The 26,137-nt window shown below is 35.9% G+C and overlaps 1 protein-coding gene across 3 annotated transcripts; it reads left to right on the top strand.

Annotated features, from left to right (window-relative positions):
* The first annotated feature begins 5,767 nt into the window (after positions 1 to 5,767).
* Positions 5,768 to 26,137, top strand: Gs2 (glutamine synthetase 2). Of its 3 annotated transcripts, none has more exons than XM_065305746.1 (7): positions 5,768 to 6,015; positions 22,149 to 22,338; positions 23,117 to 23,278; positions 23,816 to 24,090; positions 24,153 to 24,352; positions 24,736 to 24,875; positions 24,936 to 26,137. In XM_065305746.1, the coding sequence occupies exons 2-7, from the start codon at positions 22,155 to 22,157 to the stop codon at positions 25,082 to 25,084; spliced, it is 1,110 nt and encodes a 369-aa protein (XP_065161818.1). In that variant the 5' UTR covers positions 5,768 to 6,015; positions 22,149 to 22,154; the 3' UTR covers positions 25,085 to 26,137. The 3 variants fall into 3 exon arrangements, with proteins under 3 accessions (XP_065161818.1, XP_065161819.1, XP_065161817.1); XM_065305747.1 differs by lacking the exon at positions 5,768 to 6,015 and adding an exon at positions 16,834 to 16,945; XM_065305745.1 differs by lacking the exon at positions 5,768 to 6,015 and adding an exon at positions 21,864 to 22,023.

Below are 26,137 nucleotides of genomic sequence, written 5' to 3' on the forward strand. Positions count from 1 at the left end.
AATTAAGTTCACAAATAAATTCTAAGATAAACCAGTTTAATTAAGCGAACTTTGCTAAAAGTTACATGACACATCAAAAGTGAATTAAAATTAGTTACTTAACATCTCAACACAATTCTTGAGTGTATATTAAGTTGCCTAAAGGAATACACCGATTATTATTATCCTACCGCTTGAACCCAACTATTTTATGTAATATAGTAGTTGTGGTTGCATATATCAGAATATAACTTTAAGAATAAAATCGATTCTTCCGGACGAAAGATAAATATTTAATGACAAACAGAAATAATTGTATGTATAAAGCTAGTGTAATAAAAAAGCGTTTATCAACACCAGACATGTCATAAAATTGCATTCAAACCAATTATCAGCATTGCTTTCCAATTTTATTATACAAATATTTGTGAAATGGTTTACAAATAATTTATAATATCGTTATTGTGGGAAATAATTGTTTTTTTAAACAAACGTTAACACTACCCGCGAATTTCGTTAATCAAAATTCGCCAAATTTGAATATATAACAAATGTTAATGGTTATCACCGACGGGTTCTTTGAAATCAAATTAAATGTTGTTTATTTTGTTGTGTCTGGCTGCGTCAATTCAAATATACATTTATGTAATAGCTCTTCTGATAACGAAAACAATGTAGTTGTGGCAAGTAGAGAAAATGATGTAATAAATTAATTCGGGGAGCATGGCATCATCATAAAATAAATGAGGAAGTTTCTGATTGGCATTGAAATTAATATAACAACAACATAGGGACGATGATCATTATTAAACCATTTAAAAGACATTGTGTTAAGTTAAGTCGAACTAAAATAAAAATACGTATTGAAAAATGACAAAAAAACTATAACCTACTACATTTTTTCTTCATACAATGAAATATTTAAAATTATAATTACGGGCCCTCATACCCTCATTCAAGGCAAATGCAGGAGTGCAAGACAACAAATGCATATTTAATGTCGGGCTAGACATGTCTAACCCATTTTAATGAGGGTGGCCCGACAGGTAGTAACTACACGTGGATCTACAGCCTTGGTAGAAAATCATTCGAAAGAAAACATGCAACACATTTCATGAAATAAACAAACGATCGAATCAAAACGCGAGTCGCAGTTCGAGTGCGTCGTTTCGTCGATGTATGTCACGTAACCGAACGCATAAATAAGTTATTTCAATTATTGTCTCCGCATATGAAAACGCAAAACAACAGTATCGATTGCGTAATGAAAGTATGAATGAGAAAATTGCTAAAGTCACGATAAAATGAAATAATAACATACAATACAAATCGGTTCCTGCCATAATGTCAGATGTTTTCAATACATTATTTTTAAAGCTTGCTTCTTAAATTTTACAAAACTACGAGGCTATAAACGCACATCAACACAAAGAAAATTGTAAACAAATACAATTATCCAATGTTTGCACAATTTACTCACTTACACTTTTCACGGCGTAGTAAAATCAAAAAATTAGCGCAAATGGTTTGTTCCATTTAAAAATGCACGCGTTTTGTTAGCAAATCACGTGTACCAGCGCTTAGACTTTTATTTAACCATTGATTAGCGTCAAAAAACCATGTCACGTTAATAATCCAACAACAAAGAGTTCAAGTGCATGTATGTGTTTACGATGAACACATCCAGACAAATACTTGCGGTTTTCGTCTAGCAAAGTAACAAACGTTAATTCCCTTTGTTTAAATAATTCAACGAACTTCTTTAGAAGGCAAGGTCACCAGAGTTGAAGATGAAAAATACGCATCGCACATGTTGGAATGACACATGTCGTGACCGAAGTAATTTTCCATTACTCGTCCACATACGTACATTTTGTAATGCCACCAAAATAATTATCCAATTATGATGTTACCAATGCTATTACAATGTTTGCGATTGAAGCATGCGATGCGTGTTGTGGTTGTGACCAATATTATTTACAATATTACGTATTACCGAATTGACGCATTTAAAAACACTTAAGCATAATATATTTATGTAAAGTTAAAAACCGGAAACACAAAAGTCCAAACCCAAATTGAGTTAAAGAGCGGAAAATTTTAAAGAATACCTTTACTACAAAATAAAGTCATGGAAGAAAACAACGTGGAATGAAAATAATGATGATGTTTTTAAAAGGATTATCAGTTTTTGTGAATGTAAGTACGTACTTAAATTCTTTCCTAATTTCCTAGAATCATGTAAAGGCTTGATTATCTAAAGTCTAAAAAGTTTGAAGTTATCTACTCAAATCGACGCCGCAATTATTTTTATGTGCTGCTTACCTACAAATATATTAAATAATTATTTGCATTACGCAATGCTAAAAATAAACTTACAAATGTTGTGCATGGTTTTTACCCATGATAATAAGCAAAATAATATTTATTATTTAAAATATTTTGGCGAGTATGTAAATTAGACAATTTTCCGGTAATATCACGCCGCAACCACGTTGTATCCAAAAAAAAATAACTAATACGCATATATGTTTAATTTTAATTACTTTGCCGAGACAATGCAAATGTGAATATTGATTATTTCATATTGATAATAAAATTAGTCTGCAACCTAAAAATATAACTCATTTCTACATTTTTAAACCAAAATATTAAATTAAGTTAGTTATATAACCTATAAAATGCAACATGGAAGTAGGCAACCCACTCGACGCAATGCTATAATTATTTATTTCTCATGATGCATTGCTTAAAATAAATCTATTTCTATTTAATGATTAATGACATAACCATTTATTTCGGTACACTAACAAAGGCTTCAATTGTAGATTAAAATTGCAAATATTGACGTTGATAAATCATTTCATTAGTGATTAAATGCACTTCTGCTTCTTGACTTACACTTGAAATACTGAGTGTATTGTGTCAGCAAAATTATCACAATCATAACATAATTTCTAGCCGAAATATTTCTATACACATATTAGAATATTAAAACTTTCCATTAATTGATAATTAATACGTTTAAATAAGGACAAAACATAATTAGACACTCTAATTTATTGGTTGTTTTTTAAACTAACGTAAGTATGTGAGAAAAACAACAGAATGACGAAATTATTTGTACGAAAAAAAGATTGTTACAACATCAAAATATTCACAAACAAGCGCATCCACAATCGGATGAAATGATTAATGATTAATGAGGCTCGATGATAACAGTGACGTATTTATTTGTACAGTGATATTATCGCGCACACTGACTTGCGCGCGTGCCTGCAGTCGGTCTTTCAGCAACAGCTATTAATTCTAATGACATATCTCGCTTAGATAGCCATGCCAACATATTCGCCGCCTAGCTTATACTTAATTAATACGAAAATGATGGACGTGATTAGTTAAGATGTCTCGACGACGCGCGCGACAAATGCGCCGACAGGCATAGACAAATGAGTCAGTCAGGCAAATACGTAAATGACTGCGAAAGTATTAAAATGCGATTAACGAAACGACACAAATAGACATGGCGGGCATAAAATGAATAGTGCAAATTGCCTAAGTAAAGAATTATCACTAAATACAAACACACTGCACATTTAATTAATTTATTCAATAACTAACAAGTGCTGCGTTAATTATACGTTTAATAATACATAAATTATGAAGCTTTTATTCCGGATGCAACTTGAAATTATTAACTTTGCAATGTTAATTTGTCATTGCAACATAAATTACATGAATCGTGTTAATGTAAGGTTCTAGGTCACAATTCGGTTTTAATTTTCGGATGGAAATTATAACCAGACAGTGAAAATCCATCGTTCCCGTTTCATATTATTTTCATCATTGTAATAATGATTACGGTCAATTCACGCTGTCGTGAATTTCACAGTACACTAATTGCACATTTTTCCATTTTGTACTCTCAATTTGTGTGCATGTTGTGTTTTATTATGCAAATTATAATTGTAAACGTAACATTTTGCATGCATTTCAAAGCAATTTGAATGTTATTGTTCTGAATCCAAAGTTCAGAGTTGAAAGGAAACAATAGTCGCGATTAAAAATTATTTGTTCAATTATCACAATTAAAAGAACGTTTTAACAAGTACCATAAAATTATTGTCTGCTATATTCGGTTTTTATAATTAACAGATGTAAATATTGTCCACAGCTGATGGAGTCAAATGAGTTCAATTAATATTTTACGACTTTACGAGTTTTGATTTGATCATCACGTCTAGTCGCAACAGATAAAATCTATTTTATTCATTTCCGATTAATGCAAAAACGAGGTTATGACCGAACAAACTTCATCAAGTCAAATGAAATGCATTTTTAATATTTTTATATAAATAATCAATAGAAAATTCACAAAAGTTATAAAAGTTTCTTAATAAATATTTTAACTTGTTGCCCTGCTTGCACTAAATCAATACTAATATCTTAATATCTTAATTAATCTTTCCATTAACTGTTATCAACATTTAAAAAGTTAAATCAACGTTTAACTAGGTTACTAATGACACAAACATACAAAATGTATGCAAAACAAAAATGTTATGTATTAACCTTGACTTAAATGATGAAACATGAAGATACAAACCTTAACAAATGCAATATCGAGCAGATACGAGTAAACACAAAACAACCTAAAATAAAACTAATATCTCTAACCAACTACTGAATAATTCAATTTGTAGACCAAGAAGAAAGTGACAACACAAATTATTAGCTTGTTTGTTTTGTATATCTAGAATGATAGTGGACTTCTCGGTCACAACTTTCAATTAATGCAGTTCCAGAGCCGGTTTTACTACCAGCAGGCTGCTAATATTATTAGGGACATCAAAGCAAACAAGCAAAATAGCGTTACGCTACAATTTATTCAGTGACAATGCTGTTTTTTAGTGTGTATCGTGAGAATGTTGCAGATGTGTCGCGAAATAGAATAAAAAAAGTAGTGTAGGTGCAGTATGCGGGGTATCAAACACGTGGTATAGAGTTTTGAGACAAAGTTATTAATTAATTAGTAGAAACGGATCACGCAAGAATGGCAATTCTTAAAACACTCTATTTTATAGTTTTATGGCAAATTACAATGATAAATGATTAATCATAACACGGTAACACGATTGTTTAGTTCATTCAAATTGCAGTGTTGCCAAATTGGCAACCATGTATAATTTGATATACATAACCCAGTTTTGCGTTAATCTAACCTCAAAATTGTAATTTTTTTCTGGTTTTTAGTTAAACCCGTAAAACTGATTGTTATATACTCATTCGTGTGACTTTAAACTTAATTTTACACACTTAATCTACAATATACAATTTTATTCACGGTGATATGGTTCCTGATTCTATTTGCACAATAAAATCCTACAGAATATTGTGGCACATTGAATGACCAAAGAGGCCTACAAAGGCCCAGGGCCTCCGGAGCCACCAGCAATGTTGTGACAATAAGCGACGATAATGACTTCTGCGTGCTGGGGAGCTAGTTTAAACAATGGACACATGCGCGTCGCCGGGGCGCGCTTATCGCACGCATTATCGCGGCGATGCTCTCGCCGCGGCGTGTTATTGTTATTATCGTCGATTGTAATCTAAGCGCATTGAGCCTGTCGGTACACCCCCCTTTCGGCGCATGTGCACGACACTCGTCCTAACCAACGTGTCCACGTCCGCGGGTCTGACGCCGCTGGTGGTGGGTTTGCGGCGCGGCGGCGGGCGGCGGTGGGGATCGCGATGTGGTAGTGAAAAGCGAATAAAACAGAGTTAGCGGCAGGCGTGCGAGGCCAGTGTGGAAACTCCACCACCGTGTTGCAGCATCTAGCGCTTTTACCCGCCGCCGTTTGCGTTGCGTCGTTTCGATCGAACCGCACACGTTTCACCGCAGTCCACCTTCCGTCGACGATTCAGTAGCAGCGCGTCCGCCGCACGCTTGCATCGCTCGTTGGTCTAAATTTACGAATAAACAATATCAACGCGTCCGTGTCGTGGACCTGATCCATTGTCCTGCTTTCAAATAAGGTGAGTTTATTTTTGGATTTACTGCTACTACACTTAAGTTAAACATTTAAAAAATATTAACTTATTCAAAATATAATTTGAAATTAAATCGCGGCATGTGTGAATAGCGCCATGTGCGTGATGCGTGAATCGAAAAGTTAGATGATGTTTTTCAGTTGAGTTCGGTTCAGTTAGGTTTGCTTTCGTGTTTGCGCGCGGTCAATGAAACATATTTGTGTTTAATGCATGCGTCCGAGCGTCGCGACACTCCGTACATCCGCCGTCGCCGCCGCCGCATTCAAACGAACGAAAACAACGCAAGTAGTAAAGAAAAAAAACGGCATATTGATCAAAGTAAATTCGTGATTTTTTTATACTCACTTTTGCTCTTTCAATGATCTAAGTCACTTATATTTATGTATATTTAATGTTGTTTTTTGCTACCCCTCGGTTGTTCATGAATTTATTTATCCTTCCTTTTACTACGCCTACTTTTTCGATCTCAGTGTATTAACCTGTCGCGCTTAAAAGCGGTAAAAGCTCGTGCGGGCTCAAAGTAAAAAATAAAAGCTTCGGGGGTAGGTCATTTGGACGAAAGTAGGTAGATTTTTTGTGTGTGCATGTCGTGCGGTTTTTTGAGCGGCAACTCTTTTTGTTTCCTTTCCTGCGTTTGTTTCTCGTTGTTAAGCCATTGTGGCGCAAGTTTCACGTGAGAATGTGTTATTGATTGGCGTTTAATGTTGTTGGCAAAAACCTTGTGAATTTCTCGACGTGTTCATGTTATATTTACGAGCGCGCACAGCAAGGATATTACAGATTTCACCCCGTTTAATATTTTACGATTAACGCATTCTGTGTGGAGGATTTAAGCTCGCAAGCCGAAATATGTACGTATATTCTACACAGCGATCTGTGAGTTAATAAATTGAAATCATCCAACGACTCCTGGAGTAATAAAACGGTTTGATTTACGCTTCTGTGTGCGCTGTCATTTTTATATTGTGAAGGGCTATTAGAGTGAAGGATCATGAAAAGTTCTGCACGCTCAATTGTCGGAAACGCACCATTATTCTATTAAACTTTGGGTTTAATAAATAATGAGCACACTTTCCCAGCGCAAGTGCATAAAGCAAAATATAAATAAAGATATATACCTACATTAGGCGGAGATAAAGTTTATTTGAATTTAAAACGTTTATTGTGCTCGACGCGCTCGCATAAAAAGTTAATGTATTTTGCGCGGATATTCATTTTTCTGCGCTGAAGAGTTCGGGGCGAAACTTATCGCGTTATGAAAAACTTTTTCATTTTTCTTTACTGCTTACTGGTTGAGTGACGTGATATTAAATACAGTTGATGAACAAAGTTACAAACAAAAATGATAAATATTTTATTTCTACAAAGCATTCTATAATGATTTGTCATTTATTTTGCTCCATAAATCATTTACGTTTTAATATTGCAATTAAATCTGATCTCATTCAATAAAATTCTAAATGTAGATCATCGGGCTAATAAAATTAATCAGAAATACTCATTTTAATGAGTGCAATAAAATTTATCTCGATTTATTCAGTCTAATGCAGTAAAAAAATCAGATGACACTATATTTCAATTATGAATAGAAACATTTTTCTTTATGAAGCGGACATATTTTTAATATCGATAATCTAGCGACAGGAACATATTCACGGAGGCGGCCCAAAAAGGTCGGTCGTAAGAAATCAGCTGGGATTTACGATCCGTGTGCGCAGTACCACCACCAAAACGAAATTGAATTATAAGGAAATGCGGAAAGCTAATAATGTTTTACTTCTTTTTTATGTTTTAATATCCACGCAGTAATTGAAAATATCTACATAAGTACACCATAAAAGGTCCTTTTATTAATCGCAAGCCTCACACAAAGTGTATATTTCTTTATTAAAACCACAAATCAAATAGATTTTCTTTATAAAACAGGTTTACACGGAAAAAAATATTTTGATGTATCACTCAAAACATTAATGTTATTGTAAATTGCTCATTATCGCTTGTAAATCGCATAATTCATATTAAAATCAACGATTTCATAAATTTTATAGTCTTTTTACGAGCTCGTCGTGATAATAAGTATGTAATTTATTCAGGCACACGTGACTCCAATTTGTTTATTTATTGTACTGGTTCTGGTTATAATTTAATATCTCCTCAGCTGATGCTGAGTATTTTTTTATTTACTTAATCGTTTTGGCGAAATTCAGCGTAATGCGTTTATCTAGTTTAGTAGGAACTAGTTTGACACTGGTAGTAACATATCAACATCAACAAGTTGAGTAACTTTCACTTCTGAATTGTAATTTCCGGTTTAGAAAAGTTCACAGTATATGTTCGTACCGCCGAGTTTGGAAATGCGCGCTGCGCTCGCGCTCGATCAAACTTTACAAAGTGACTTTGTGAAGTTCGTGAAGAGTCAACAGCTTTAACCGCAAGATGCTCACCTAGTCGCCTTGAGAGATAGTCATAGATTATGAGAATATCTCGGAACTTTTTGAATTATTCTCTGAGTCACTAGTGACGAGCTGAACCTGTTTTGATGTTCCGGATACACACATACAAGCAATTATTATCCCATCACGTGTATGAGTTATGTAATTCAAGATTCAACTCAGTCAAAAGGAAAAATCTCTTAACAAACATTTTAATTTCAACTTGCTATGCACTATCATTGTGCACGTGGAGGCAGAGAAGAAACCAACAGAAAAAAGACAGAAATAAGGTCGGCGTATTTTAAATTACAATCTTTCCCATTGTTTGCATAATCGCATTGTAGCTGAGAAAGAAATAGGGTGAAAAGGGAGTGATATAAGAGAATTCTAACAACATCGCTCGATCATTTTAGGCCTTAGAGAATGGTGTGTATTCGATCATGATGCGCGTGGTCTCTGGAGTGGAATTAATTTCTCCGCTAACTTGCTGCAGTAATTGAATTTTTAAAGCAGATAGCAGTGATATAACAAAAGTTAAATCATAGAATTTTCACCACGCTGCAGAAAATTATTTCTATTTTTACTTTTTCGCAAGTAATATTATCCTAGAGTTATTAACACCATATATCTTCCTTATCAGCACACTTGTTGATTTGAAATTAACATTCAGAATGAATTCCGAGTTTAAAGCACACACCTCGAGTGTTTCTCTCATTACAAGTCAAGAAAAAATATGCAAATAGTCGTGATCAATGTCTGCATATATTAAATTTACGGCTACAATTATCACATAACAGATGAAACGTTAAATGCATAGCACCCTTGTGCGTGCTGAGCGCTGTTAAAATAGATTTTAGGAAATGTTGGCGTGAAGCAAAGGAAAATGTCGGAAACTAAACTGTAAATTCGTGTTAGTTCATTGTATACTCGTACATATTTTTTAGTATGGTACCCTGGGCGTGTGTCCCAGTGTAAGCGATGAATCGCGTGGGTGTGATGAATTTATTCCCAAATGCACCTGTACTACGTGACACTCTAAAGGTAATTCTGCAAATGTATCAAAATTTGGGGCAAATTACCCACACAAACAACAAGTTTTAACCTTAACCTAATTACTATTTTTTATGATTTGTTTTCATCAATTGCATTAAATATTTAAAGATTTATTGATCAGAAATGTCGTGCGACTGGAAATTTCCAGTTGTAAATGATCATTGCACAAACATTTGTTCCGAAATTTCGTTACATTATCGCTAAGTGCGTTCATAAATTATCGTACACCCGGTTCTGTTCGGACATTGATAATGTAAAAAACGACGCGAGGTTATCGAACCGACAAATAACCCCAACGGAGTACGTCTATCGGGACACCACTCTCGCTTCTACTTTGAAATGTTTTCCAAACGTAAAGAATATTTCACCGTGTTAAATAGCATAATAATACATAAAAAAAATATTTACGCAAACGCGTTTGACTCAAACGACTAGTACTGGCATAATTCTGTTTTTAGAAAATACGGCACTTTTCTGTGGGAGTTGTTGCCATGGCAACTTCAAATTACGTCATCATGTAATTAAAAGCTATGTATTTCTCACACATCTAGAGTATAAATATCAATCAATTAGTTTCATATGAAATTAATAACTTATTAAATCAGCACTCGACGCTCCGGCACAACATTGTCTGTTAAAACAGCAATTCATATTCACGAGACGAATGCGTTGAATAATATCAATGTTTTCAAATTAAAAATCAATAAATCCGCCGAGAGATAACTGAGTAATATCAATTTGTTTTATTCACGTGCTCAAAACGTGTTAAAATATATCTATGTAATAATAATTGGAAAAGGATGTATTTCCTTGTTTGTACTTTTGTGCGAGTTGAAACAAAGCATGTGTCACATAGATCTTCCTTGAGAGTATCCGAGTTCGAGTAGGTAAATATAGAACAACGAAAACCCTCTAGGCATACAGCTACTTCACCCTCTTCGCAATTTCGTTGCCATTATCGTCAACATCGTCGTTGTGCAATCGCCGCGCGAATGCCTTTGTCACCCCACGTATCGCGCTCCGTTGTCGGTATAATAGGACATTCAATTAGGTTTATCTTATCGACTCGTACTAATCCAGTTGCGTCTTGATTTCTAATTGTATTTTAGCGGGCAATTAATAGAATCGATAGAATAATCGTGCGACACGACATTCCTCGTAGGTGTTACTTGTTTACACACCATTCATCTCATCGGCATTATTTGCTCGCATAGTGATAGTGAATCGATCGTTCTATTATCTTGAGAAGTAGAAGTACTTGTGAATTGAGTGTTTAATGGGATACTCAAAATATGGGTCGTGATTGTTTGTCACAAATTTAATTTTAGTCGCCATGCTAGTTGTTAAGTCAAATTTTATTTTAATTTGACGTATGAGCGTATACTTGTAGTTTATATTAAGACACAATGTTGCAATGAGGTCAATGAAGCGGTCGTTTGTCGATATATTTATACTTCATTCAATCGTATGAAATCACGTAGCAGCTGACTGATTGACGATAAAACACATTTCTAATCTAAAGGCATTATAAATTTTAAAAAGTTGAACAACAATAGCTGTAGATAAGGAGTATTAAAATAGTTCAATTCAAGTGGACATAAATATCGCTTGAAAATGTAAATATGTTGTTTTTGTCTTGGATTTAGTAAACATCGTTGTTATTTTTTCGATTTAAATGTTATGTTGAGCATAAAGAATGTATAATTAACTCTCTAGGCATGCAGAGTATTACCATAATCCTTTAATGAATAATTAATCAAGAAACCTTTATAAACACTTTATAAAATTTAAATATTGCATCTTAATACGTAACGTTCGAATCTATATTTTCTACATTTTCAGTCCAAACATTGAATATATTTTTTGACAGTTACGTAATTTTGTTTGTGTTTTTAGCAGCGCAATAAATAATTCAAGGCACTTAAGAAAAATTATTCCGGGTACGATTTCGAAAAAAATACTCAATTTATAATACGATTAGACAATATTGTTTTGTTGTTTACAATCGCATGTGTGGTATGGTATGTATGGAACGATATTTATCTGATAACCAATCAAAATTATGCTTTATCTCAAATTAGTCTAATAATGCTTAATCTAACCGCACATGTGTATCTGCGTGGAATTTCCATTGAACATAAGCTCTCAATCTATTGAATTTTCTTTGTGTTCGTTTGATAAATACGTGTCAGCCGCGCGTGTGGTTTGCTTGTTAAACAAAGTGTTGTCTGCCTGTCAATATATATACTGTGATTCTCGGCAAGACGCCAAATAACATACTCGTTCTTGACCTTCCATAATTATGCCACGTGAAATATAAATAACTTTCATCCTCAGTCTGGTACTCTGCGGAATGTTTAGTTCTATTTATAAATACTATATTGACTATCATTGTTGTGATAAAATTAACGTTTTGAAGGTTTTTTCACACGTCTGTAAAAATATAGAATTTAAGCCGAAAAGTGCACTGAAATATAATTTCACAAAAACAACATAAATCTTGGAACATGACCAATGTCGAGCGACAAAAAGTAAATGCATCACTTTGCGCTGCATTTATATTTTATACTTTGCAGTGTGGTTTTTGTATTTTGCGTCCCGCGGTGCTCAAACTGCATTGTTTGTCGCGTATTCTTTTCTCTTTAGTGTCCGGGCGCGCAAACGATTTGCGAATGGCGTAACACTCCGTGGAGAAAAAAGAAATATAGAAAGATGGCACTAAACCAGCACACAGCACGCTCGCGTAGTTGTGCGGAACGCCGCATGTGGAAAACTGCAAGGAAAACAATCACCCTCGCAGATGTACCGGGCCCGAGTGCTTCATTCTTCGCCGACAAAATATTGCGCTCGGTTTTTGCTCCAAACTGGTTAAATTTTCGCCCGCACTATGCCCGCTCGTTTCTTGCCTATTACGACACGAAGCAGACGCTGGATATTATCTCCGTTGAGCCACTTGCGCGTGTAGTTATTTTTCAAAGCAAATTCAGAGCAAAACCCTTTCTTTAGCGAGGTAACAAATTGTGCCGATAGCACTTATTAAACGCTGTAATGGTGGTAGTTTGCGCAAAGCAAAAACTTTTCATTCGAGTTTTTTGCCTCGCTGAGTTGGACGATGCATCATTTTTGAGTGACAATCATTTAAAGTTTTACTTTAATAGAAATGACCTGCTTTTCGAAAACTTTTCGTACTTTAAGCCGAAAACTCTAAATACTAAATCTCCATCAAACTAAGCCCTAGATAAATTACTTTACAAATGTGTATCACATTTTTAAGGCGTGCAATAATTTGTTTTCTACGGTATAAATATAAAGCGCAGGTTTAGTCATCCTTCGAGCACACAAAAGTAATCTCAGAATGCGAAACAAAGTGGGAATAAATATTATTGTTTACACACGACGCTAAATTTATGTCACACTCACAAAAGGCATTTAGAATTGTAAAATCCGTGAAACAAACAAGATTCTGATTTATTTTGAAAAGAAATCCTGTTTGTAAAATTATCATTATCATATTTTGCTACTGTTGCGTAACGTATTTGGCTATCACCACGCTGGTGCTATCAAATGGGACAAACATGATTTAATAATTCATTTCAATTTTGTTTCAGGTGAGTGTCAACTTTGTAATCACAGCTATTAAACTTTGGAACATCGTATCCAGGTGTTGAGTGTAAGTTGAGTGTATTTATTACTTATCCTTGAGATAAATTGATAAAAATCATCGGTAGTAACAAAGTGAGGATTAAGATTTACAAATTTAATAAGTGGATGAATAACTTAATATTTTCCAACGATTTGTTGGCTCCGCATGTGTACCTAAACAATTCTTTGCCAAAAAACTAAAATTTATTCGCCTCCCACGTCGCAAGCAAACGCTGCCGCTTCAATTTTGCGTGCACAGCGGAACCAACAGCAGTCGCTATACTGATTGTTGTGAAATTTCAACACACATCAAAACTTTCTGGCAGAAAATTAATTTTTTTACTAATGCGTGACATGTCCCTCAGATTTGCGAAAATAATATAATCATTTATATGCGCACATGTGCCGCTGCAAATTAATACCTGCAGCTGGAAACATTCTCGAGCGATAAATTTTCTAAATTAAATTTTCAGCTAAGTCCTGGCAATGTAACAATTAATTACGCGCATCATTAAAATTCGTAGCGCGTTGTGCTCACTCAGCGTACTTGATCAAACGAAGCAAAAGCTAAAAGGTTACGAAGAAGTTAAACTTTTAGACAAACTTTTTGAACTCTTTTCTTGTTCTTCTTTTTTATATAACTGCGCTCTGCCGGTTTATATTCCGACACTTTGGTAATGCGTGCGCTGCAAAAGTTGCATACTTTTATTGTGTTACCGCTTCCGAACCGGCGGCACGGCGTCGGAAACATTCCGAAAGTTTTATTTTAAATTCGAATCGAATTCGCTCATCTGCTCATCGTAAACGCAAAGTTTTGGTTCGTTTGACGGCGTTTAGGTGCGGGCGTGGAAAGAAAACCTCGGTGGTGTTTGCGGAGAAAGAGCGTGTTGTGGAAATGTTGGGAGTTACGGACGGGCAGTGGCACGGAAGTGCGAACGTCGAAAAGCGCATTCGAATCTGGAGGGCTAATCCGGAAATTTATCGTCTTCATGCTCGCGAGAAGGCTTTTACACCCGATTAGCCAGCCTGAAGATAAAAATCTATCTCTGTTGCTTCTGCCTCTAATACGCTTTTCTTCGCAACCTCAGTGCTCAGCGCAGGAAAATAAAACAAAAGACAAAATTCGAAATCAAACAACGCTCGGATAGACGTGCGCGCTCGGTCAGTGGATTCTTCAGTGTAATGAAAAAATAATTGAATTACTCAACGCCCGAGGGCGACGCGGTTATTTTATTCAATGTTTTGACACTGTGAGTCCGTCGATGGGTTGCTGTTTTCATTTCACATTCGCACGCGTTTGAGCGATGAAATAAACACGCCGAGTGAGATAATTCGATCGCAAACAGAGGTAAGACAAAAGGCCGCGAACAAATTATTACACATGTCTCGTACACCAGTTAACACGACAAAAGCAGCTGATCGTCAACGATGACTGATCACTTTGCAGTGCTTTGGAAAGCGCTTTGTTTGCTTTGCGAATTATGACGATACTGCACGTGTTTAGCAGCTACTACAGCCAAGCTGTTGAAATTTTTATTGAGGCTATTAACTTCTATTTTAAAAATAATCATCACTAAATTATCACGCATAATGACGTGTTATTTAATGAAATGAATGGAACCGAGTGTTATTTTTGTTATTATAATTAACTGGATGTTGTTAGCTAGGGTACGAATGACGCAGGTATATTAAGAGTTAATTAATTTCAATTTATAAAGTTGTTTAGTTGCTGGCTGGCGTAGCTGGTATGTGGGTTTGCCGGGCGGTTTGGTTGTTGAATCAGGTGATAAATTAAGAAGCGCACTTCCCAGTGGCTTGGAGCATGGCGCACATGCGAAAGTTCGACTGCTACGACGAACTCTCCCGCGGAGCGTAATTAATAGGAACGTTTTCGTCGAAAGAGACAAATTAGAAATCAATGAATACGTGGATCCGATACCGCAGTCTAACATACTAACAGAAGCAAATACTCAACAAGATTAATTTCCCTTTCTTAATGAAGAAATATATTCGCCAAATGAAATTGCTTGCAAAAAAGTTAAATTGATCTTTAGCCTTTTGAGAGTCTAACTAAAATCCGCACAAAAGAAAAAGTAGAATTCCAGAGTTGAGAATTTGCGGAATGCGTGAGCCTACATGCTCGTCCTGCGGCGCGGGAGTGACGTGGAGATCAAGTTGAAATTGTAGTCCTTGTGGGCAGACATGCGGCGATGAGAGTGTAGGCCTCGGCAAGACGGAATGGCATTAGGACCAGAGCACACGACGACGGCACATCGCACGCTGGAAGGCCGGGTTTATCGATGTTGTTTGTGTAACAGCATGCGGCGCGCTCTCTGCTACCGTCCTTACTGCCTGCAATGCCGAAAAGCCATAGTAAACCGAGTAGAATATGAATATGGCATAAGGTGGCTCTCGACTCCGAAGCGCGTTTCGTCGTGTTTCTCGTTGTAAGGTATACATTGTAAAGGGCCGGCGTAAACGTGTATACAGTGGGTTACCTCCTAACCCTGAATCGATATTGCGCGATACGACGCTGCGTGTAGATAGGGCAAATTCACTCAAAAAGCCCTTACGTCTGAGGTACGCAGTTTAAAAAGGTATCCGGGATTGAAACGGCGAACCCTTTTTTTACGGCGTCGACTTGCGGGCGCAAAGAAGAATACTGGGGAGAAAAACGCGTTGTCAGTGCGAAAGTGAGACGTGATGGAAAAATCCAATTTGCGGAAGATTTATGAAAAAGTTTGCCGCTGGCGAAATAAAGTTGTGCAAACTTTGCGCATGATTTTTTTAAGCAAATTTCCGCCAAATCCAAGTATACATTTTACTTTTATGCATACTTTCGTATGATTGAAATATTTAAGCGGCGTATGCATCTGCAATCGTCAAATGTAAATGACACCAAACCAAAGACCGCCGCCGCGGAATTACGTGGCTTAATTAAAATGGATACGCGACACGAGTATTATTCTGCGGTGGTTTAAAACAATAACTGCGGGTGGGATGTGCAAGGGATGTTGGTGAAAACGGCACCTTGCTTGCCTACCGAGTTTGTAGTTGTAAGTTATTTGTGTATCAAAGCGCTGGAACGCGTTTAGCCACCGCGATAATCCCGAAGATTTACATTAAGCAACCGCCATGTTGTTAAGCGCTTACGCTTCATTTCTATGCGTCGTTTGCATCATGTTGCTTTTATCAATTTAATGTTTTGTGTTTTCCTAAGGCCTTAAGCCATTAAATGCACAAGATATTTTGTTAAATGTTTACAAATTGCAAGGACAAAAAATCTTTAAAATTATTACGCTTACGAAGCAGAAACGGATTTTAGCAATTCTAAAACAATGGCCGCAATTTGAATGAAATTAATCAGTGTCAACGTTTCACGTAACCACAAATACGGACGACAAAAACCATTAAACTCAATAGCAGCCTAACAAAATAGAAACCCTAACGCAGCACCATAAAAAATTGTTTTTTTTGTTTGGATCAAAACTGTAGTCGTTTTTAATTAATTAAATCACAACAAATTTTATTGCATTCAAAAATTTAAATCGCAATTGCACACATTTCTGATTGAGATGTTGAATTGAAGGTCAAACCAAGCCATGATTTACGATCTCATCTGTTGAGAATTTAGTTCAAATTCAAATTTTACGCGGATCACACGACTCTCGGGATGTGCTAAAAAATTTACCACAAAATAGTGAACACGAGGCGACGATTCTCAATTTTTAATTTCTGACTTATTTCTTGACTAAGAATCATACTGACCTTCTAAATTATAAATAAAGGTAGGTGTTTGATTGGATATAATTGCTTAAACGCGTTTGATTTCAACTTTCAAAGTTAAATTAAGCTACAATAGAATAAGTTGTAGTTTATATAATAAGTTTTTTTTCTCGCGTAAGTGCTGTCCATCAAACTTGACGTCTTACAAATATAATTTAGGCATGTTGCGAACAAGGAAATGTAAGAGACTAAAGTCTCACGTAATCAAAATTCGTAAATGATAATCATGCGGCTCGCCTTGTTTTGTCTTCTTTTTATGTTGAAATCTTGTTTTCAACTCGCGCGCGTGTGGCAGCAAGTCAATTACATAATGCTGCGTAGTTGATGGAAAGATACGTTTAAATGGTTAAGGCACATCTCATTTATTTTTCGATTAATTGTGTGCAGCCCGAGACAAATTGGAAACTTGTTAAATTGCATTACTGCCGGTGGCTTGAACAATCGAATGTCGCGCTGGGGGAACGCACTCAAATCGAACATGAAATTCGTCATTTCGCAAAAGCGTGATTGTTTGCCGGGAACAAAAAAAAAACGGCGACAAGGGGAAATGGGACGGCAAACGAGGGGGGCGGTTGCAGGCGCGAACCACGATCGAAGGCGAGAAATGCAAAGAGAGAGAAAGCGGACAAATTGCCGATTCCAGGAAATTAGTTTTCGCACCAAGTTCGTTTCATTCTATGCCAGTTATGTTTTCAATTGGTGGTTGTTAGTGCTGCCTGTTGACCTAACCTATAAGTGGGTTGTTATTCACCGAATGTACCTATACGCAATTTATACGCGCAGCAAATAAATTTTTAACGTTATGTAAACAACAACAAATGTTGTTGGCAAGTTGCTAAATCACGTAATCAAATTAATTGAAAGTTACAATTTAAATATGACATGATATGAATTAATATGACAAGTAACAAACACACCAATCAATCAAATCCACCAAAGGAAGCGAAAAATACTGCCCCTAATATTAATTAGAACGTTGAATGAATGAGATTTTATCTATAGACTCGACAGTTAATTAATATTAAGGACGTGTTGCATTTCCCGAAGCAAGCTCCAATTATATCTATGAAAAGGCCAGTTGAATGTTAATGAATTTAATCACTGTTTACCCAATATGTCACAATGAATCTAATTATACCACTAGACAGCATCATGCAAACTTAATCACCGACTATGACTAAAAATAAAAAATATTTCTATTGAATTAGGTATTGATCTCAATACATTTTTGATTCGCCACGCATGTAAACACATTGATTTATTACTTCTTAGTGAAACTGAAGACACGACAAACAAAATAGGTGTTTGTTACACCTGGTTGGTTTGTTATTTACTATGATTTGAGGATATTCAAGGCGCAAACCACAAACGTAGAGTTGCGGAGTGTTTTGTTGTTACACCGCTTCAAAAAACACACGATGTAATTATAGTCAACACACATTTACGCGCTACACAAAGAAAAACATAACACTATAATAATAAAGTCAAGGACAAGTATGCGCTGTAATTGTAATTGTAGCACACGTGGATGACTATCATCGCTAAAATGAATTATAAATAGTTAGGAATATTATCAGAATCGTTTAAATACGTAAATATTTAGAACTATTTAAATTCCCGTTTGCAAAAAAGTAAAAACCTGCCACGGTGTTATTGTATAATTACAAGGTAATACTCACTAACGAGAAAATAACATTGTGTTATTAGTTAATCATACACTTCGCATCTAGTTTGAATCAAATGATTAGTTCGTGCGCGGTGTATTGTCAGCTTCCAAAGTTTAAAAGCCAAAGATCATACAATTTCATCCAGTTGCAGAGTGGTTATCAAGCGTTTAATTCGACAAGCTGTCTATTAGAGTTAACAATCGGTTAATTCCCCGTAATGACTAATGATTAATACCGCTTATATAGACTGTCAGTTTTCACTGATAAAATAAAATGAAATATTGTATGAAATGTTTTTTAAAATTGAATCCATTTAACATTCCAAGCGTGTGTTTTGCAATATTTTGCTACAATTTATTTTATTCGACGGACGAGCGCAGCATTTTGAGTTTTCGGCGGTGAGCCACTTCAATATAATATTGTGAGCATATATCATACGTATGTAGCGATTCATTCAAAGTGGAAACTTTGTTATATTCCAACATAATTCACGGTTGTCGGTTCGACGCGCCATTACTGCCATTGTGTACATGCACCCCTTCAGCAATATTCAAATACCCATTTGGTTAACCAACGCGCATGAATACATAAAAGTTCACTACAGTTTGTTTCAGATGTGTGTGATGAAGTATTGAATCATAGTTGCTTTACGCTGAACTCTTAATGCAAAAGTTTTAATGGAAACTGTTTTCCGGCGTGTCGAGTTCACAAACATTTTCAGAATGATTTTTTAATCTCACAAAGTTAATTTTAAAGTAAATAAAAGTTAAAAATTATAAAATAGGTAGAATTCTAGTGAAATTTTAAGCAAACTGTATGGAATTTTTGGATGTAAATAGCGTGCAGGATACTTATGCTATGAAATGAAATTGAATATGCATTTTGATTACATAATCGATAAATTCACTTAGGTTCAACCCGTAGTATCACCATTATATATCAAAGAATATTTATTGGTTTGCATAATGAAGGCTATTAATCAAACAACAACATATTCCACAAATGTATTAAAAAACCAATTCGATTTGTGCGGTCTCCCTTATCAAATGCAACATTATGATAATATAAAACAAAACTCAGCAATCACATGCAGTCAAGTCAAGTCAATGACTCAATGACAAACTCTTTACTGGAACAAAAGTCGCCTGAAGCCAAAGAACTTCGCTTCTTTTATCAATTTTTCTCGTTTGTTCTGAAAACTCGCTCGTTTTTGACTTATTTATATGGCATCGAATGTTTCATCTTCTTTGTCGAATTAAAAAAAGAAGCAGCGCGACTTGGCATTAGCTCGGGAGCATCGTTCGCGAACAGCGTGTCACCAACATTACAGCACTCTCACTGATGCTTTGGGTTGTAGGACAAAGCGCGCATAAAGAGAGAAAACGTAAAAATCGAATCAGACTTGTTTACACAGTTCCTTGGAGCTGTGGGTTTGTGATGCTGACGTGCGGGGCTGATTTGTTCCAGACATTTTTGCATAATATCCCTGACACGAATAGAAGCGACGATTAAAAATCGCTGGGTCATATAAACTCGGTTATCAAAATATGCAAATTATTACTGACTATTCATGTGTGCTACTTCATATGTCATACGTCGATATAATTTATGAATCGATTAAGTAATCTATTCGCAAAATATATTTTTCCATGTTTGGCGGATTCGAACTAGTATAATTTAGTGTTTATTACGTCGTAACTATTACATATTAATCAAAAAACGCAATGATTGATACTCGATTAATCATGTATCAATCACAAACAAAAATTTACAAACATGTCGGTGACGTCAACTTATTCCGTGAATGTTTTTTCTTATACGAAATTAAAACTTGTTTTAAATTTTAAAAAATTGAATGGTTATGAAGTGTATAAATGGATTTGTGTAAATATTTAATTAAAAACAGTTCGAAAAAATTGAACTGCTGAAAATGAAAAAACCACATTGAAACATCACACCAGTCAAAATTGTTATTTATTAAAAGTTTTCGCCACCATCGATGCTCTCCGAAATCGATTTCACTCCCCATTCGCACTCGCATCCAAACTTTGTGCACTCAAAACACTGTAACACACTGGCACTAGGGGAGTGTTTTGCCAACGTTTACATATCGTTGGAAAACTAGGACGTTTCGTAAGCGCACGTCCGTCGGTGTTTTTCTAAGAGTACGTACTTACATATGTATACTTAATGCACAGTAGCACAATGATGCGTCGGCGGAAGAGTAGAAGCGCACCGTTCCGCGGCATGTGAAAGAAATTTACATAAATTGACATAAACAGATGGGCTCTTCCGTGTAATAAACTTTTTACGACTTTTTTATCTGCACGATTTCATGTTTTACGATTTGTTGTGTCGCGCTTCATAAACATTTCTCATTCACTCCTGTCGGCGGCATCATATCGCGTGCACGTGATGCATCTCTTCTCGCTGGCTTTATTTCTAGCCAGCGAGTGAATGTGTGCGCGCAATCAAGTACAGTCAGCTTGTGTCATTATCTGTAATGTACATAGTCATGATTAACAAATGACATTGTTGTCGGATTACATTTTTGTTATGCTAGTTCCGTTTAATATAAAAATTTGTGCTGCTTTTTTATTCATTTAATTTTTTTATTCAAAATAAATTTGTAAAATAAAATTATCAATTGAAATGTTCGATTTAAACGTTTCTATTCACTAAATATTCGTCATAATTTAGTTTCAGCTGTTTATGTCGCGCAATAAATCTGTGATAAGAATTGACATATTAATACATTAAACCAGCAAATTTGTTTTGATACACTCACTAATTTTTTTAACTTTAAAAATGTCATTAAAAAAGTTTCGACATTAAAATTGCCAGACTCTAAGCTATGCAATTTCCATGTATTGCATTTTTAAAGTACCTATATTTCTAAACTAATTCAATTGCTATCTATTCATTAACTGAAAATAGAGCTGTTTTGAAAAAAACGTTATACCTTCGAAACGTTGTCATATAAATTGCACAGATAACAACCATTCCAAAAATTGCATGCGCACGCGGTTAGATGATGCAAAACAAGTGCTTCAATTGGCTGATAAGCTTTCAACTGTTGCAACGCGTAAAAACAATCAGAGTCGTATGAGTGCGACAAATTTATGCGTTTATATGATTCTTTTTGCTGCTTTTTGTTTAGTTCGCGTTGACTAACAACAAGCATAAACGATATTATACAGACATTTGTCGATTGGTTGTGTGTGGGATATGTAAATCTTATCAGCTGGCTACTTATGTGCCAGCAACACGACGCGGAGCCGAGTGACACAGAACCAGTCTAGTCGCGGACTTTTATCGCACCAGTCGACCGCATCGCGCTGTTCAATTCGGAAGCGATCAACTCGTTACAAATCCTTTTGACACAGTAGTATTTATAAAAATCTGTCATCATGGTAAAGCAATAAATCACAAATTACTAGTAGTAAAACTTTTCGAAAATAAATATTTCTTTCTGTTTGCTTGTTTTCGTGATACGATTTGTTCTGATGGTTCAATTTATATTATTTTCTTGTTACAGAGTAAAATGCCGAACCACGTATTGGAGTCGTCGCCGAACGCGGCCCTCAATAAGTCCATTATCAACCGATTTATGGACCTCCCGATGCCGGATGGCAAATGTCAAGCGATGTACATTTGGATCGACGGCACCGGAGAGAATCTGAGAGCGAAAACCAGGACGTTGGACTTTGTGCCGCAGAAACCCGAGGGTAAGTTTGATTTAACTAATAAAATCGCATTAGTCCTGCCCTCCAGGGAAGACCGTGGCCGTGGTTACATGACCCGACCGTCATTTATACGCGAGATACAAGTTCGAGTTTATAATTTTGTAATCGTGTGACGAGATATTTAGAGTGAAATCTGAAAGAAAATAATAACGTAATACGGAAATTTCCAGAGTGGAATATTCCATTGGTCTGTCACCTTATTAATCAACACATGTCGAATTAAGTAACAATGTAATTGCATGCAATTTATTGTTCTTCTTTAATTAACTGCATTCGCATTAACAGCGGACATGAAATATCACCAAACTTTTTGTTAATTCTATTATGTTTGTTGAAAGAAGCAATTAGTTGATTAGTAATTTGCTCATTTCTGCTAGTGCACTTTGCTTGCGCGCTAATGCAGATGAAACAAAGCGGCGTAATCCGTTAAGCGTACGACATTTAATCAACTTCAAACTACCTCCGAACAAATAACATACAGCGCTGGTATGTCCTTAGTAACTATTCATTCCTCTCGGCTGACATGTTTTGCAAAGCTGCTTTCGCTCTTCATTAAAATTCGCGCGCGGTTGGACGTTTAACTAGTAAATTAGCTTGTATCCGTGCAGTTGTTACCTATAGAACAGTTTTTTTTTTAAACCCGGTAAAACCACTATATTCATTACTACACACAGCAACAAATTGAATTATGCACTGTGTTTAACTTATGTATTATGCTTGATGTCAGCGCTAATTTACTCATTTTGTATGATTGATGTAGAACTTCCGGTTTGGAACTACGATGGCAGTTCTACGTATCAAGCCGAAGGAGCCAACTCCGACACGTATTTGCATCCAGTTGCTATCTACAGAGACCCCTTCAGACGCGGCAACAACAAATTAGTTCTCTGCGAAACCTTCAAGTACAATAACAAACCGACTGGTAAGTGCATTTCTGCTTCGTTCCTAATGATTGCTCGCGTTCAATTAGGCGGCCATTATGCGCAGATTGCAGCGGGCGAACGCAATTGTGGCGAAAGCTGTGTGCGTTCTTCAAAACGTAATTCTCAAGGAGAGAACACACAGCGAAACGCCAGGCAGTATGAATTGAATCATTCCATTCATTCCAGCGCGGCCAGACTGTTCGACGGCGAAAAGTCGTAAAATTAAACTTATTACGAATAGCAATGGCGTTAATCTTGACATTGGCGCGCGTTTTATTATGCAATCACCGCACATTGCGAGGTCGTTTGCCGGAGCACATTTTATCACCTCATAATTTGATTTTAAACACTCGATCGGCACTTGATTAAAAGCGAAAATAATTACTCGTCTATTTTCAAGTTGAAAAATTCAATTGACATAATTGTGCACTTTATTAATTTAGAAAAAAATGTGATGAAATTGTTTTGATTCTAATCATCCACTTAACCTATATTTATCAAGTATTATTTAAGCCATGATTTTATCTTGTTTATAGAAACAAACAAAAGAAATATGTGCAAAAAAGCGATGGATTCCGCTGCTGACGCGATACCATGGTTCGGAATTGAACAAGAATACACCCTGTTGGATATGGACCTGAGGCCCTTCGGCTGGCCAAAGAACGGTTTCCCAGGCCCACAAGGCCCCTACTATTGCGGAGTTGGTGCTAACAAAGTTTACGCTCGTGATATTGTCGAAGCTCACTACCGCGCCTGCCTGTACGCCGGCATCAACATTTCTGGCTCGAACGCCGAAGTGATGCCATCTCAGGTAAGTTACTACTAAACCCGGAACATTTCTGAACCAACTTTAATACGTCATTAATTTTATAGTGGGAATATCAAGTTGGACCGTGTGAAGGTATCGACATCGGTGACCAGTTGTGGGTGTCGCGTTTCTTGTTGCACCGTGTTGCCGAAGAGTTTGGCGTGGTCGCCACCTTGGACCCCAAACCAATGCCAGGAGACTGGAATGGCGCCGGCGCGCACACCAATTTCTCCACCAAGGCTATGCGCGAGGATAACGGAATTATGTAAGCAGTTGCTTTTTACTACATAGAGTCCAGGTCCAGACCGAGAGTCCAAAGCTTTGAGAAAGTTTTCTGACAAAACGCGGCGTTAATTACACGCTTCGTGTCGCGCTAAACAGCAAATGCTCGTGCTAATTATCACGGGTAGCTAAAAGGGCCGTCCTCATTAAGATAATTAGAGATGATGTACGACTTTAAGCGGATCACGGTTGTTACCAAACCAGTAACAGTCAACAGAAAAATTTAAATTAGAGCCTGCTTAGTTTTAAATAACAATAAATTAATTCTAATCAGGAAATAACGCATTTCCAGAAACAATTGGTCAATTTAAATACCAATTGGATATTATTGTCACAATCAATATTAATAATCCACTTAAATTGCAGTGAAATTGAAAAGGCCATTGATAAATTGAGCCGCAACCATTTGAGACATATCCAAGCCTACGATCCCAACCAGGGTAAGGACAACGAACGCCGCCTTACCGGAAAACACGAAACGTCGTCTATCCACGATTTTAGCGCAGGTTAGTATCGATAAGAAGCAGCGTATGCTAGGAATACATGGAATGATTGATTCGTTGCAGGCGTTGCCAACCGTGGAGCCAGTATTCGTATTCCGCGCGGTGTCGCCGAAGATAAGAAGGGCTATTTGGAAGACAGAAGACCGTCGTCTAACTGTGATCCGTACTCTGTGACTGAAGCCATCGTCAGGACCTGCATTTTGGACGAATAAACGCGTTTTTTACACGATCGTACAATATTTACACAGAACTAACACCAATATATAAGTAACCAGGACGGAAACAAACAACAAGTACATATAATATAATTATTAAAATTTCAATTAAAATATTGGATCGCCGATAACTAAAATTTTCTACTGTAACTTATACACTCACACTATTATATTGTTAACGACGTTATTATCTACCAACAGTGAGAAATGTTATCACTGCAGCGGGAAACAAATGCCGAGCACCTAAAACTAGCCTAAATCATTCGTGATGCTCAAACAATTTATGTCACAAGATGAATTTGTGTCTATTGATATATGTGACCAAAAATTTTCGCGACAAATTGCGACGTTATTTCAAAAGATACAAAATTTATAGACACGAAATGCTTGTGAACATTTCAAAACTGTCGAAATTTATTAGATGCAGTATGCGGAGATTAGTGCTAATGACACACCACGATAAATGAATACATTTCATAATATTTTTCTATGCATACAAAACGTATAACGTTAGTATTCTAATTAAATTAAATAAAATAGCATATCATTAAGTAGATTTAGGCATTTCTATAATATATTTTTACAATTATTTTAACGCAAACGAAGAGTTATGTTTCAGCTGATTTTAAAATTTAATGTTATCAAATTGCAGTCAATTTTAAAGTCCGTTTCATTGTAATATTTATATTAAATGTGCAGTAAATGAGTTAATAAATAATTTTATCCTGCGCTAGATTGCAAGTGTCCCAAACACACACACACACACGTAGTTGGTGTATGGTATTATTCTGTATTTTTTGGTATATTGATTTAATGCGCACTTAGCTATTGATTACAACAACAAACAATGTTAATATTGATTCAATGGTGTGTATGTCGTCAATTTATATGTTATTACTCTATTGTTGCATCGTAGTAGGACGTAAAATATTATGAATTATGATAGTATATTTAATAGTTAAATGATTATTGTTATATAGTGAGAGACGACATTATGCAAATTAATCTAACGGAGAAAAGCGACGAATATATCTATATTTGTTAATAAAA

Source organism: Atheta coriaria, unplaced genomic scaffold (assembly GCF_025399875.1).
Source record: "Atheta coriaria isolate IRGN ID8LTWV9N9 unplaced genomic scaffold, Caltech_Dcor_3.1 hic_scaffold_6_pilon, whole genome shotgun sequence".
Taxonomy (NCBI): Eukaryota; Metazoa; Arthropoda; class Insecta; order Coleoptera; family Staphylinidae; genus Dalotia; species Dalotia coriaria.